Raw genomic sequence first — 15,674 nt, 5'->3', positions numbered from 1 at the left:
AAAGAGTGCACACAAGGGAAGGAAAGTCAGGAGTGTTATACGGACATTTTAGATAATTAACCCCCCACAAGACTCATCAACTATGCCACTAAGCTTTTCTCCATTCTTCATGCTTGAGTTTTTATCTCTTACATTCCCATCTAGTCAATCAGTTTCACTGATCTTGGGAAAGCATATAATATATAATCCCAAACTGAACAATAATATATACATATGTCCTATACCTACTTTTCTCTGGAGACAATTTTTTTCAATAGTTACAGCTCAATACTATGACCAGGAAATCACCATTGATAAAACCCATGGATGTTACTTGGAACTGTGTGCAGTTATTTGTGTGTGTACTTAACTTTTTTTCAGTGACCATAGCCACTTCAATACAAAGAAGTTTTATTAAAGGATTCTATGTGCTCCTGTTCCAGCCACAGTATGTTCCTACTCTGCCCAACTTCTAACTCATGGAAACCATTAACTGCTAGCTATTCATCATTACTACAAATTTCTTGTTTTCAGAATGTAGTATAACACAACACATAACTTTGCAGGCTCAGCTTTTAGTTACTGTAATAATCTGCAGAGCTTTCATCTATCCTATATATTAGTAATTTGTTCAAATTCATTACTGAACCATGTGCCACATTATAGATATACCTAGATGGATGGATGTTTATTTAACCACACACATGTTGAAAGATATTGAGCCGATTTTAGTTTTTGACTCCTACACATAAATGTAAGATGCTACTGTGCTCTTTTCTGGAAAGGCTATGATTCTCATCAGCAAAGTGTGAGTGACCAGTTTCCTTAGGACTTCGACATCCTTAACTTAGGCATTCTGAAAGATCCGAATGGAATTTCCTTGCGCATGTCCCTAATAGTAAATGACTCTGAACATCTTTGCATGTGCTCACTTGCCCTGGTACGTTATCTTCAGTCACCAATCTTTATTCATTTTCTTCTATCTATGTTTTTTTGAGTCAGGATTTCTCTGTGTATCTCTACTGTCCTGGAAGTCACCCTGCAGATGAGGCTGGCCTCAAACTCATAGAGATTTACCTGCCTCTGCCTCCCTGAGTGCTGAGATTAAAGGCGTGTGCTATCATTGCTTGGCCTGTATGCATTTTCTAACTGAGTTGCCTGAAATAACTCCCGAGTTTTGAGAGTCTTTATGTATTTTAGGTTCTAGCCCTTTTCAAGATATGAGAATGGCAAATATTATCTTCCAGCCAGTAGGTTCAATTTCATGCATTTTAGAACATAGAAAAGTAAAAATTTTAAACATTTAATAGCTCAAACTTACCACTATTACTTTTGTGGGTCTCTACTTTTGATATCAAGTGTTTGCCTAGACATAGATCACATAGATTTTTCTCTTACATTTTTATGTTTTTGTTTTATTTTTGTTCTTGTTTATAAATTTAGGACTTTATTTATTTTTAAGAGCCAGATTCTTGCTATGTTGCTGAGGTTGGACTGAAACCCCTGGACTTAAGGGACCCTAGCATTTCAGTCTCGAGTAGTTGATACTACATGTATGTGCTTTCTGGTTTATACTTTTATTTAGTATTAAGGTTTCATTCTGGAAAGGAAGATGTAAACTCACTGCTAATTTGCCTTTAAACTCTTTAGAGAGTTCTCCTGTGAAACCGTTTAGGACTGGAAATTTCTAAGTGTCTTTATTATATAGACACAAATTCTTTTATGACGACACTGCTACATACTACCTAGGCTGAGCTTCATTGCTTTGTGATTTTTGAGAACCAGTTTCACTTCTTGTGCTCATGTATAAAAGTGTCCTGAGTTTATAAAAATAATGCTGTTGTATCCTGGAAATCAGTGATTTGTGTCCCTCCCTTTTTAGTGCAGATGAACCCATGGCCTCTCACACTGATCACCCCAGCTGCTCTATTCTTTTCATCCTTGTCAGTTTATGAGAAGTTTTTTCAACTTTCTTATTTTTTTTTCTAGTGAACCAATCATAATGTTTTGTTGAATTTTATTATTGTTTTCCATTGTTACTTCCCTTCTTCTTGCTTTTCATTTATTTTGCCATTCTGTTCATTACCTGATATAGAAACTTAGATTACTGAATCGAGTTCTGTAGTAATATAAGCATCTAATATTCTGAGTTTTTTTCCTCAGTACTGTTTTAGTTCATCCCACTCATTTTGGCAGAGTGTATTTCGATTTTTATCCAGTTCTGTTCATTTAATATTTTTCCTTGAGATTTCAGCTTTGATCATATAAAATCTGAAACTGTATTATTTAATTTCTCTCTGATAAACCTTTAAGATATCTTTTGTATTGATTGATAATTTGATTTTACTATGGACAAAGAACACTCAGTATTAAACTTCTCAAATTAAATCCCATAGAGTGCCAGGCATGGTGGCACATACCTACAATTCCAGTACATGTTTGGTGGAGGCAGAAAGATTAATAGTTCAAGGCCAATCTAGGATACACAGAAAAACTGGCCTTTTTTTTTTTTTTAAGAAAAAGACAAATGAGTGGTAGTGGCACATGACTTTAGTCCCAGCCCTTGGGAGGTGGAGACAGGTGGATCTCTTCGAGTTCGAAAGCAGCCTGGTTTACAGAGCTATCCTGACTTTCCTTCCTCATGACCTACTTTCCAACCGCTATTCCTCCTTTGCCCTTCTCCAACTCCATGTCCATCTGATATTTGAGTCTTACCTTCAGTTTCTCTGAAATCCTAAAATTCTAAAATCCAATACTTTCAACTATGTCTTGGAAGGGTCTCCTCCAGGCTATCCTTGCTCCCTTATCTATCCTGTCACAGCCCTAGTCTCTGGAGCCTCCTTCTCCCTCTGGCACACTCAATCTTAAGACTAAACATGGATACTCAGGAGAGCTCTTCCAGATGTCCTGATTTGACCCTTCCTCTACCTGGCTTGTACCATGGGCCTATTCTGAAATTGCGCCTTCTTCACCCACATGTGTCTCCTCTTAATTGGATAGGAATAAGTACTCGTTCCTTTTTCTATCCCCTGCCATGCCACTTCTCCCCTCTGATGTACCTATCCAGGTCTCAGCCTCCATCAGGGTCTCTAAACAACCTTGGGAGTCATGATGGAGTTAGATACGAGGACTCCCATCCTATGAGAAACCTTTCATCAGTTAACCTGTCTTTCTCTCTAAACAAGTGTTAGAGAGAGCATCAGCAGTGTTAAATGTTGGCTCTTCACAATCTAAGATCAGTTAATACCTAGCTGTTTTTGTCTTGCAGAACTTCTGGGCCCTCCCTGAATTTTAGAGGTCACCTATGGGGGCTATGTGTGTACTTTTGAATAAACAGTGCTATTTGTTTACCAGTAAGTCAGCTCTGGTAGGAATGAATTACAAGGTTTAAAGGCTACTGGGCCAGAGAGATGGCTTAATGATTAAGATCACTTGTTGCTCTTACAGCTGTCCTGGGTTCAGTTTCCATCATCCCCAGTGTGGCTCACAACCATTTGTAACTCTTGTTCTAGGGGATCTTAAGCCTTCTATTCTGGCCTTTGTGGGAATCAGTCATTTTTATAAAATTAAAATTAAAAAGGATAGAGTCATTGTTCTTCAGCAGTCCTCCATCTCATGATTAACCCTTTCACATACTTAATTGCTCCTTTGGCTGCTCCTTTGGTTGCTCCTGCTTATCATGATCATTCTGGGATTGCTCTTCCTTCCATGATCTGTTAACTTTCTCCAGAAGATTTTGGCTGACAGGATCACCTCAGTTTTCCTAGCACAGTCAACTCACAAGAAGGCCTTAAAGTTGTCCTCCTCCTCCAGACCCTTCATTCCTAGGACTGTCGCCCCTCTCTAACAGGAAGTATCATTAGAGACATCCTCACAAGCATAGTTCCTGAATTGAGAGAACAGAAGCACAGCCATCTTGTCTTGAAGGCAGCGTCATTCTGGCCTGAATAGTATCCCTTTCCATGAGACTAAGAGTTTCAGTGTTCTGAAGGCAGACTTTAATTGAATATATCATTCCCGTAATGCTATTTAAATCAGTAACATCATCTCATCTAACCCACAAGACCAACCTAGTCATTCAAGAAAATTACCAGAACCCCCAGTAAGGCTTTTCCAAGAACTAGCCCTATAAGAACCCTAGTGAGTAAATGAAGTTCATCGTCTTAATCTTTTGACTTCTGATAAGCGCCTATCCCAAGTTTTTCTCAAAGTCAACCTATTTTTGCACTGAGAAAGCAGAGGCTGTTGAATTTCTGAGTTTGAGACAGCCTGGTCTCCAGTGAGAATTCCAGGACAACCAGAGCTACACAGAGAATCCCTGTTTTTTCTTGAAATGCCAAAAGCAAAACCAACCCCCACCAAAAAAAAAAAAAAAAGAAAGAAAAAGAAAAGGAAAGAATGAAACTGATTGTATAGAACTGAATGGGTGTATTTGTTTGTTTAAGACAAACTTACTATATATCCCAGGCTTACCTCAAACCTGTGGCAATCCTCCTCCTCATTATCTAAAATTGTGGCAATATATGCATGTATGACAGGCTGACACAAGTCAAGTGTTTTAAACAAGCAATTTAGATAATTGCTAAGTTCAGAGAGATCTGAGAACCACAGAAATCTAATGGAAATATGACAGATCAAGTGGGACTGGAAAGTACATGTGAGATCCTTTGGGGCTTTAAATAATATAAGGAACTCCAAATGCTATAGTCAAAGATAAGCAATATTCTTAGAAATCCTTTCCTTCTTGACTTTACTCTGGTATGGGAAGTTCAGTTTAATAGCTATTGTCTTCTTTATAGTGAAAGAAATGCCATCTCTACCTGGACTCTGCAAAAATACGTGGTTGCTGGAATAAGGCCTTTGACTTTGTACTGCATACAAGGGCCAGTGTAAATCAAGTGCATGGAATCTTCATCTTGTCCCCACTGCAGTCGGTAAGCAGTGATTTCAGCACCATTGCATTTAGGAATCTGAAAGACGAAATGCACACAGAAATTCAATCCTTTTTCTAAGTGGTCACTATATGAGATATTGTGGAGCAGAATAACACATGAAGCTTGTAATCCATCAAGTGAAACAGGATAGAGATGGATAGGAACAAACACAGGCTGGACACTAGAACCACATTCAAATGCACAAGTTAGAGTAAGAAAAAGAACACGCTGATTTCACAACTGAGATGAATGAAAACGAATATATTAATATTGTTTAACATTGCCATTGGTTAGTATGATAAACCACTGATCACATGCCCTGGTGAATTGGCCTACATAAGTTAAAAATCAGTGTTGTCACACATTATTAACAGACTAAGCCTTTCTGTCAATGTTAAAAAATAAACCAATGCTTGAGACTGGGGAAAAAAGAACAACCCAAATGAACCTATTTGCCTAAATAATTAGGTTAATCTATATTTTTAAGAATGTAAGTAGTTTGGTAAGACATTCACATGGGTTGTTAAAAGCATATTTTTAAATCTTTAATATACCTTATGTACCAGCTTGCAGTTACAGGTTAGAAATGGTACCAGAAGATTTTTCAATGACGTTCTTCAAAGAATAGCAAGTTCTGGGCTGGGGATATTGTTCAGAAGTAGCGCGCTTGCCTAGCATGCATGAATCAGCCCCAGCTTCAGTCCTCAGCAGCACAGAAAGTTAAACTTTTATAAAATGATTTACCTTAGCTGTCTCTTGCATTAGCTTTAAAACCTCAATTAGTAACCCAATTTGATCCCTGCTTTTATAGTTGATATCTGAAGAGCAGAATATCAGTTTTGTAGTCTTCATGATATTACGGGTATCAAGTTTTAGGTATGTTCTAGAAACCAAGCTCTGAGGGTTACGGGATCCTAATTCTACTCTATTATTCATGAGAGATTTCAAGTTTTCCCTAGAAATGTTCTAACCCATTAGCATGTTTGTGTATCAGCACAATTAATAAGAAGTTGAATCAGTGAAATACCTCCCAACTGACAACAACACAGGTTGGACCCTTGCAGGTTAGCACAGGTGTACCACACTGAGAAGGAGGGTGCTGGGCTGGTACAGTTTCACACTTCATTGAAGTAGATCCAAGCTACAAATTAAACAGACGTACAAATAAACAAACCCATGCATGATTTTGCAGGCGTGGTCACTCCTTACCTGGACGGCAAGTACAGTGCAAGCATGTATTCACTCAAAGTGAAATAAAGTTCAAGTGGGTCACCTGGGCAGTGCAACTTCTCCTATTTTATGATTTTGGCCAGAAACTGTGGGTTCTTCAGGAAGTCATTTACTTACTGTACATTTCTTTTCAGTGCCTGGATACTCCTTTCTGTCATTCCGGCGACCTTTTGCTTTTTTGCCACGCATGACTGTTTCCAAGTTCCGATTAATGGATTGGTTGCCTATAAAATACATAAAATGCATTCAGTTCCCCTCTTTCCAAATTAGCTATTTTTGTACTAGTGTTTGAACACATTTTTGTTTATACTAAACACATACACTATCCTTTAGCTCCATTCCAAGTCTCTAGTATATAGGAATGGTTCTTTAAAACAATACAATATACTGTGGAGTGAGTTAAGACTCCTCTCTTAAAATACTTAGAGACGCCAAGCTTATTACATCTATTAACCTCATAATTTGACTTACACATTAAAAAGCTAGGTTTCTGTTACCAAGCAGTGGTTTACTAAGAATCATTCAATTCAGACTAAAAGGAAACTTTGCCTGATGATATTAACACAGGCACTCAAAATAGTCACAGGACTAGAAGTTTAAGCACAGTTGTCAATCATGTAAGGAAGCCTCAGTTACTTACCAAGGTTTATGTCTTTGCACTTGGTTTTACTGTTTAAGGGCAGTGAGCGACAAGATGCAGGAGGTAGAGTAGGTGTCTGAATTTTCAATACATCAGAAGGCTAAGAGATAGAAAATATTTTACTATTTTACTAAATTGGAGATCAGCTTTAGAAACATTCAGTAATATAGCAGTTTATTTCAACCCTCAGTTTGAGAACTCTCCCCTTTCTGATTTCTTACCTGGCTTTGGCCTACAGGTGAAGTGCAAAAGACTCTCAGTTTATATGTGGTGCCTGGTTGGAGGCCATCGTACAGAAATTCCTGGAGAGTGCCATTGTAGATTGTCTTCCAGAGATTTGCTGCAGGAAGAAGAGCAATTTGGCTCACTTTGTTCATAGGTCACTTCTAACTTTCAAATCCCCATAGTTAATATATGCATGATATATGCTAAGGAACAACCATCTTAGAACATAAGTGGTTCCAATAATCTTTTTGTGGGGGAGTTTTCAAAACAGGGTTTCCTCTGGAACTCACTCTGTAGATCAGGCTGGTCTCCAACTCACAGAGCTCTGCCTGCCTCTCCCTCCTGAGTGCTGGGATTACACATGTGTGCCACTACTACCTAGAGAAATGCAGTATTCTTTTTATAATAAATTATTCTGTTCCCAGTAGAATTAAACAAAAGTATAAGGGATCAGTAAGTAACAATTTCTTGTCAAAACTCAAAGGACTCCAATTACATTCTGTGGTTTGGCTTTACAGCTGTGTATTTCTATTGGTTTCTGGTTCTTTCAATTGTACTATGGCTACATAACACACTACTATTAGGTGAATCTAAGTCAACGTTTTTCTAGGGAACTCTGTACTATTTTTTCATAGCTTCTAGATGAGTGTAAGATTATTTCAAAATAAAATATTTTAAAATGTGTATTGCCTTACCACCATCTGAATTTTCACTGACTTCTAAACTGTAACTTGAAATGTGCATCCCACCATTGTCTCTGGGGGAGTCTAAAAAGAGAAACATATTGTAAGTGATTCTAGAAAAAGCTTGCAAGTCTTTCACTAAAATTTTATCTCATAAATTGTAACTTCTCAAAGAGAAAAATAAAAATATGTCTCATTGTTGTATTTATATCTGTATACTAGTAATAATCTACAAACCTAGTACAAGTTACATACATTTGATATCACTCATCAAATATTTAGATAGTATTTCAAAGTTCTTGGTAAGGAACTAAACTGACAAGAATATGGGAATAACTTTAATTTATGTAGTTGAGGCAATAAGTGTGTTTAAATATAACTTTTGCTTAAGCTGATATTTATCTGTGACACAGAATTCTTTCTATGGTAACTATGTTCTCTAAAATTTTACTTGGAAGATGGTTATTTAAGGATCCATATGAAGTTCAAAAGTTAGTTCATGTGTGAATAATTAAGCTAGCTATAGGAAATTCAATAGCAAATTAAGAAAAAATAATAGGGTTATATAAACTTATTTATTTGGCAGAATATTTCACAAGCAAATGGGAATATTTTCTTAAGCTTAGAGCAATTGCAGAAAGATTTCTTCTCAACAGTTATTATGGGGAGAACAAATTTTAGACATAGACGAATTATTTACCCCATCCAATTTTTACTTGGTGTGCTTGAATTTCTCCCACTACATATGGTTTCTTTGGGTATCTAGGCTTGACTGGACGAGTAGAATATTTTACTTCTCTGCTGGGGTTGCTTCTTCCTTCCAGATTGCAGGCAAAAATCTGTTTGTGTAAAAGAAAATATTTTGTTGGACATTGGCAATAAACGTCTGCTTTGATAATGTGTAATGTGCAGCTGGGTGAGCATTTTCAAGAATTAAATGTAAAGCAAAATTTCATTTCAAAGAAAAAAAACAAGCATTTATTCCAGTGAAGAGTTTAGTCTTATATGAAAAGGCAACACCAATTATTATATTATTACACATACCCGAAACTTGTATGCAGTATTTCTCTGAAGATGCCTTATAATGCAGGAGAGATTTTCTCCATTGTATTTAGGTTTAAAACCGAATCTCTGAAAATGGAGGACAGGGAATTTAGGAACGAAACTTAGGTTCAAGCTCTAGCTTCAACTTACTATCTACCTTAATGGTCTTGAGAAAGTACCTTAGACTTTCTGAACCCCAAAGGGTCTGCACCAGTTCCTCTGCATATATGTTACAGCTGTTAGCTTGATGCTTTCTTGGGACTCCTAATAGTGGGAGTGGGTGTATCTCTGACTCTTTTGCCTTTGTTTGGGAGTTTTTCCCTCCTATTGGGTTGCCTTGTCCAGCTCTGATATTATATGAGCCTATTAGTTACGACCCAGAACACGTCTCAATGTTATCTCCTCCATTTAACATTTTGTGGCTTGTACATAGTAATTTGTGGCTGCTGTTTAAATTGACCGGCTCTTTGACACAGATTTGAAAGCTCCAAATGGAATGAAATAGTTGCCCACCCACATGAGGAAACTGAGATGAAGGTGGACAGCTTGGCAGAATTGTGTAAAGGTGCTGAAAGTTATCTGTGACCACATAGAGTCAGCCAGAACAGAGCTGGAGCTGAAAATGCTAACAGATGTCTTTGAATAGAACGAGCAGAGTGCAGAGATGCTGCTGTTGCCTTGAGCTAGTTGAGGTTGAGCAACCTATGCAGACTTGCCCAACAGTTGCTCTGCACTGAGCCCATTCAGAACACAGGGACTCAAGGTTGTTCCCCCCTCCAAGTGAGAAGTGAGTATAAAAAGGTATTGAGAGATGAGGCTAAAGATCATAGCCCCCAAACAGGACACTTACAGATCTTGGTTCCTCCATCTCGAGGACATAAGTAAGAGTGTCATTTGGGTTTGGGTTTGTTGGGGCACACCATTCCAGCCACAAACGATAGACTCCTGCTTCTTTCAACTTAGGAGGCAGCGGTGCCGGAGGTGTGTTTCCTGATGTGTGGAAGACGGCTATTTCACTGTAATTACTAAAAGGATATGTAAAAGTGGAGACACCAGTTTCAGGATCTCATGGCACTGTAGATTTTTCAATAGTGAAAATAATTCAGTGTACCTGGAGCCGAAGTGATTTTTGGCAGCTAATCTGAATGCATACTTCGTAGAAGCGGTCAGTTTAAAGATCTTGTGCTGTTTCATGGGACCACTGTAGCAACTTTTGAACTCTTCACCTTTACCCTTGACAATGCACACAAAATATTAGAATATTTTAAAATAGTGCACTTAATAGCACATACTCATCATAACGTTAATCATTCACAATCAGGTGAATGATTTTCCATGATATCTGTGCAAGAGGTTTAAGCCCGATGGGGTCCCTGCACTGAGAGGGGAAAATGGACACATTTTCTCCCATGGAGTCTCACTGGGTATCCAAACCACACTTAAGGGCAGGATCCATTCCTAACAGTAGTTGACCAAGGCAAAATGAACTCAAATAGTATTTTTTTAAGATTTTCTTTTAGTGACTCATAATGCTTTGTCTGGGCATTTAAAAATCTCTATGTCTTTTCCTTAGATATTATGGTATTTGATTCTTATGAGATTTCTTGGTGTGCGAACATGGGCCTCTATGTCCATATGTGTTTATCTGCTTTTTCTCTGGCTCTTTTTTTCTGTTCATGTTTCTTTTGTCCTATTCAGGTTTCCTTGTTTTTATATAGCTTATTATTATTTTCTTCTTTCTTGTTTTAGATGCCTATTTTCTAAGGAGAATGACAAAGTGTGTGGATTTGAATGGGGGATGCACAGGGGACCTGGAGTTGAGGGAGGGGAAACTGTAATCTGCATATATTATATGAAAAGTTATTTTAATAAAAATAAAATCAAAATAAGTGTGCATACCTCATCCCATTCCAAAAGAAAGCTGCTTATTTTGGATCCATTGTCTTTGGAACCCTGTAAAGATCAGAATGATAAAATTATGTTGGGTTATTTTTACATAATAAATATTTAAATGTGTTGCATATTATATACATATGTGTATGTATTTAAGGTGGTATAAATTACTGTAAAATTTTTGTATTTTTTAATAACAATTCAGATTTAAGGTTAAAGCACATGTTTTACAGTCTACAAGACACACAGTGATTTTGTACTTTGTATTTTCAGACTACACAAAAGGAAAGAAATTAAAAGTGATACCTAAGAAAACGGAGAGATATATTTATTAGTAATTGTGATGACTAATACCAAAATTTAAGCGCTGGGAAGGGGAAGTTCACTTTTTATTAATTATCTAAATTCTATTGACATTTCTCAATTTGCTTGGCAGGACCTCTCAGAGTGAAGAGAAAGAGCATTGTGAAGAGAAGCATTGGAGAAGTAAGTTTGATTAAGCATGCATAATCCATCTTTAAAGTTCAGGATTCCGGAGAGTGTTTTAAAGTCACAATGAGATACTTTTGTTAGTAAAATCCTTACTTTCCACTGCAGGTTCAGGCTGTTCTTGGTTCTACTAATTAGTTTAGGTGCAAATGGAGGGTCCGGTTCACAGCCACGTGTTGTGAAACTAACCACTTCAGACACATTTCTGTGCTCTGTGTCTCTTATGGTTGTAACTCTGAAAGGGTAACAACAATTGTCATAAGCTTTCAAGTACTGAGTCGCAGGATTGTGTTTCTAGACACAGGTTTTGTTGTTTTGTTGTTAGCATATCCTGTTTATACATAGTAATGGCTCACATTATGGCATTTTCATAGAAGATAATACCCTCTCCTTTCCCATTATGCTGTTTTGCTCCTTTTTCATTCCCAATAGTCTGCCACTCTTTACCTTCATGCCCTTTCTTTTCTGGGTAACCTAATGAGTTAAACTAGGGTTGCTTACATGCCTATGGAGATAGGGTTGTTTGAAGGTAGAAGGAAAGGGCATTTTGCTGATAAATAAACAGGCTGACTTCAGAAATTCTCAGTACTAAAACTCTCATAGGTTAAGGAGTCTTGCTTGGCTTGCAGTCTGGTGGCAGGTTGTATAGGATAGACTTCTTACCTTAAAAAGTAGACTGTGCAGGGCTGGAGATGATGTAGGGTCACAGTACCCTCATTACCACTGAAAAGATAATCTTTGTTTACATGGGATCTGACATATATTTAATAGCTAATAAGCATTCCTAGTCTTGTAATACCTGAATAACTGATAGAGAACCACAGTTTTCCTTGAAGTTCGGATAACTTTAAACCACTTTATATGTGTAAAATATTACTAGTAGGCTCCAGCTTGCATTGAGGAGCAGCAGCGCCTCACCAAGCATACCAAATTGATGAGGGATATGATCTGGGATGTGAGTGGTTGTCACAAGCTGGAGGACACACCACAGAACAGCTCTAAATTTCTATGTCAGGTGCTCAAGTTTAGAGACCGGGATGCCCAGGGCTAGAGATGCTGAGAAAGGTACTGCTTGCCATCAGGAAAGAGGCCACTAAGAAGTACTAGGTTTGTCCTGTCATTTACATCAATAAATCTTTATACCACACACCAAGAATCATAACAGTAGTTCAAATCAGTCAATTTGCATTTTAGTGCCACATACATTTAACAAAAATAGTATAGATTTTCTTTTGATTAGCCCATTTAAAAGAGTGTAGACATCAAAACTTCAAAGAACACCATGTCTCAAGTAATTCATTCAATCAGTTTCAGAAGGATGTTTCTGCGGTGGAACCCTAGCTGGCCACACAATCAGAGGGATTATAGTCCGCAACCTATGTCTTCCTGAGCAAAACCTTAAAAACACCTAAGTGTATTTCACCACACTAAGGAATTCCTAAACAGACCCCTCTAAAGACTGAAGGGATTGATACTTTTAAGCAAAGCCTACTTAAAAGCCTTTAAGTGTGATCAGAAATGTAAGAAAACAGGCAACTTCATCCTCTTTCCCTGCCTTTTCCTCCAAACATTGAAAGCTAATTTCGTTTTCTTTTTCTGTTTTTGTTTTTAGTTTATTTCTGTTTTTACTGAGCTAATTATTTTTCTCTGCTCCCCTCCCTTCCTCCCCTCACCCTTCTACCCTTTCCTATGATCCCCGTGCTCCCAGATTACTCAGGAGATCTTGTCTTTTTCTACTTTATGTATAGATCCATGTATGTGTCTCTTAGGGTCCTCTTTGCTGTCTAGGTTCTTTGGGGTTGTAAATTGTAGGCAGTTTTTTGTTTCCTTTATGTCTAAAAGCCACTCATGAGTGAGTACATATTATATTTGTCTCTCTGGGTCTGTGTTACCTCACTCAATATGATGTTTTTTAGCTTTATCCATTCGCCTACAAATTTCAATATGTCACTATTTTTTTTTTTTTGCTGTGTAAATGTACCATATTTTCTTTATTCATTTTTTTTTGGTTGAGGGACATTTAGATTGTTTCCAGGTTCTGGGTACTACAAGTAATGCTGCTATGAACACAGTTGAGCTTGTGTCCCTGTCTGTGGTATGATTGAGCATCCTTTGGGTATATTCCCAAAAGCAGTATTGCTGGGTCTTGAGGGTAAGTTGTTTTCTGATTTTCTGAGAAATCGCCATGCGGATTTCCAAAATGGCTGAACCAGTTTGCACTCCCACCAGCAATGGAGGAGTGTTTTCTTTACCCCATGTCCTCTCCAAATATAAGCTGTCATTGGTGTTTTTGATCTTGGCCATTTTGATAGGTTTAAGATGGAATTGCAGAGTTGTTTTGATTTGAATTTCTCTGATGACTAAGGATGTTGATATTTCCTTAAGTGTCTTTCAGCCATTTATATTTGTTTGTTGAGAGTTCTCTGTTTAGGTCTGTACCCCATTTTTTTTAATTGGATTTTTTGTTCTTTTGATGACCAGTTTCTTGAATTCTTTGTATATTTTGGAGATCAGTCCTCTCTCCGATTTGGAGTTGTTAAAGATCTTTTCTTTTTGTAGGCTGTCATTTTGACTTGTAGAATGTGTCTTTTGCTTTACAGAAGCTTCTCAGGTCCAGGAGGTCTCATGTATTAATTGTTGTTTTCAGTGTTTGTACTACTGGGGCTATATTATTTAGGAAGTGGTCTCCTGTGCATTCAAGGATACTTCCCACTTTCTTTTCTATGAGGTTCAGTGTGGTTAGTTTTATCTTGAGGTCTTTGAACCATTTGAACTTGAGTTTTGTGCATGGTGATAGATATGAATCTCTTTTCATTCTTCTATATGTTGATATCTGCTTATGCCACCACCTTTTGTTGGATATGCTTTCTTTTTCCAGTTTATATTTTTTGATTTTTTGTCAAAAATCAGATGTTTATAGGTGTGTGGATTTATATCTGGGTCTTCAATTCAATTCCATTGTTTCTCCTGTCTGTTTTTATGCCAACACCAAGCTGTTTTCGTTACTGTAACTCTGTATTAGAGCTTGAAGTCAGGGATTGTGATGCCTCCAGAAGTTCCTTTATTGTACAGGATTGTTTTGGCTATCCTGGGCTTTTGCTTTTTCAAATGAATTTGAGTATTGTTCTTTTGAATTCTGGGAAGAATTTTGCTGAGATTTTGCTGGGAATCCTATTGAATCTATAGATTGCTTTTGGTAAGATTGGCATTTTTATGGTGTTATTTCTACCTACCCAAGAGCATGAGAGCGCTTTACATTTTCTGGTGTCTTCAATTTCCTTCTTCAAAGATTTCAAGTTATTGTCATGCATTTTTTTACTTGTTTGGTTAGAGTTACTCTGAGATATTTTATGTTATTTGTGGCTATTGTAAAGGGTAATGTTTCTCTGATTTCTTTCTCAGTCCATTTATTATCAGTTTAAAGGATGGCTACTGGTTTTTTGAGTTCATCTTGCATCCTGCTACATTACTGAAGGTGTTTATGAGTTGTATGAGTTCCTTGGTAAAAGTTTTGGGGTCACTTATGTAACTATCATATCATCAACAAATAGTGAGTGTTTGACTTCTTTGTTTCTGATTTGTTTCCCCTCGATCTCCTTTTTTTGTCTTATTCTCTAGGTAGAACCTTAAGTACTATATTGAATAGATATGGAGAGAGTGGACAACCTTGTCTTGTTCTCAATTTCAGCGGTATTGCTTTGAGTTTCTGTCTGTTTAGTGGCGCGTGATTCTCCTCTATATGATGTGCATATGTTTTATACTATTCGTTAATAAAAAATCAGCTTTGGGCCTATTGTAGTGCAGAATAAAGCAAGGTGGGAATAGAAGAGAAAAGAAAGCAGAGTCAGAGAGATGCCATGTAGCTGCTGAAGGAGGCAGAGTCCCTGGAACCTTACCAGTAAGCCGTGAGCCTCGTGTTAAAATATAAAATAATTGAAATGGGTTAATTTAAGATATAAGAGCTAGCTGGCAACACACCTAGGTGATTGACCAAGCAGTGTTAATTAATAGAGTTTCTGTGTTATTATTTCGGGTCTGGGTGACTGGGAATGAACGGGCATCTTATACCTATGAAATGGTGCCCAATGTGGGGCACAAATTCATGACCCTGAGAGTAAGAGTCTCATGTTTTATAAATATGTAGGCAGCCCTGCCCCCAAACCTCCTATCCCCTTCAACCTCAGAGGAACTCTTTGAAACATAGCCTTCTATTATACAGAGAGGACCAAGAAGTGAGTGACCAGCCACCTGGTGGTACACCTCACTCTCTAGGCCCTCCCTACCAGGGCAAAATCCTGGGCCTCTCCCTTACTTGTCTTGGCTTCTCTAGCCAGCCAGCAGGAGAATTTCCTGCAGGTAGGCTGCTCTATTATACCCCCACACCAGCTATCAAACTCTGCAATCTACAAATCCCGCCCTGCCCACAAGTCCTCCTATCCCTTTGAAACCTCAGTGGAATTCTGAAACACTGCCTGCTACTACCAAGAGGTGAGTGATCAGACATCCAGCAGAACACCCCACTCACTAGGCCTTCCATACCTGGACAAAACCCCAGAC

The 15,674-nt window shown here is 37.8% G+C and overlaps 1 protein-coding gene across 1 annotated transcript in view; it reads right to left on the bottom strand.

Annotated features, from left to right (window-relative positions):
• LOC121444810 (fibronectin type III domain containing protein 3C1-like) overlaps window positions 1-15,674 on the bottom strand; it is a 28,725-nt gene that overhangs the window by 5,152 nt on the left and 7,899 nt on the right. Inside the window, exons 4-16 of the mRNA XM_041646716.1 lie at window positions 11,781-11,840; window positions 11,214-11,352; window positions 10,635-10,688; window positions 9,847-9,968; window positions 9,586-9,760; window positions 8,736-8,822; window positions 8,392-8,530; window positions 7,704-7,775; window positions 7,005-7,123; window positions 6,784-6,883; window positions 6,261-6,367; window positions 5,941-6,054; window positions 4,800-4,949 (exon numbers count right to left, since the gene is read on the bottom strand). Coding sequence (XP_041502650.1) covers window positions 4,800-4,949; window positions 5,941-6,054; window positions 6,261-6,367; window positions 6,784-6,883; window positions 7,005-7,123; window positions 7,704-7,775; window positions 8,392-8,530; window positions 8,736-8,822; window positions 9,586-9,760; window positions 9,847-9,968; window positions 10,635-10,688; window positions 11,214-11,352; window positions 11,781-11,840 — 1,438 coding nt within the window. The remainder of the gene's footprint in view (window positions 1-4,799; window positions 4,950-5,940; window positions 6,055-6,260; window positions 6,368-6,783; window positions 6,884-7,004; window positions 7,124-7,703; window positions 7,776-8,391; window positions 8,531-8,735; window positions 8,823-9,585; window positions 9,761-9,846; window positions 9,969-10,634; window positions 10,689-11,213; window positions 11,353-11,780; window positions 11,841-15,674) is intronic.

Source organism: Microtus oregoni, unplaced genomic scaffold, assembly GCF_018167655.1.
Source record: "Microtus oregoni isolate MIOR12 unplaced genomic scaffold, Mior012 000142F_ref0000161, whole genome shotgun sequence".
In the NCBI taxonomy this organism is placed as follows: Eukaryota; Metazoa; Chordata; class Mammalia; order Rodentia; family Cricetidae; genus Microtus; species Microtus oregoni.
This window is presented reverse-complemented; position numbering and strand designations above follow the sequence as displayed.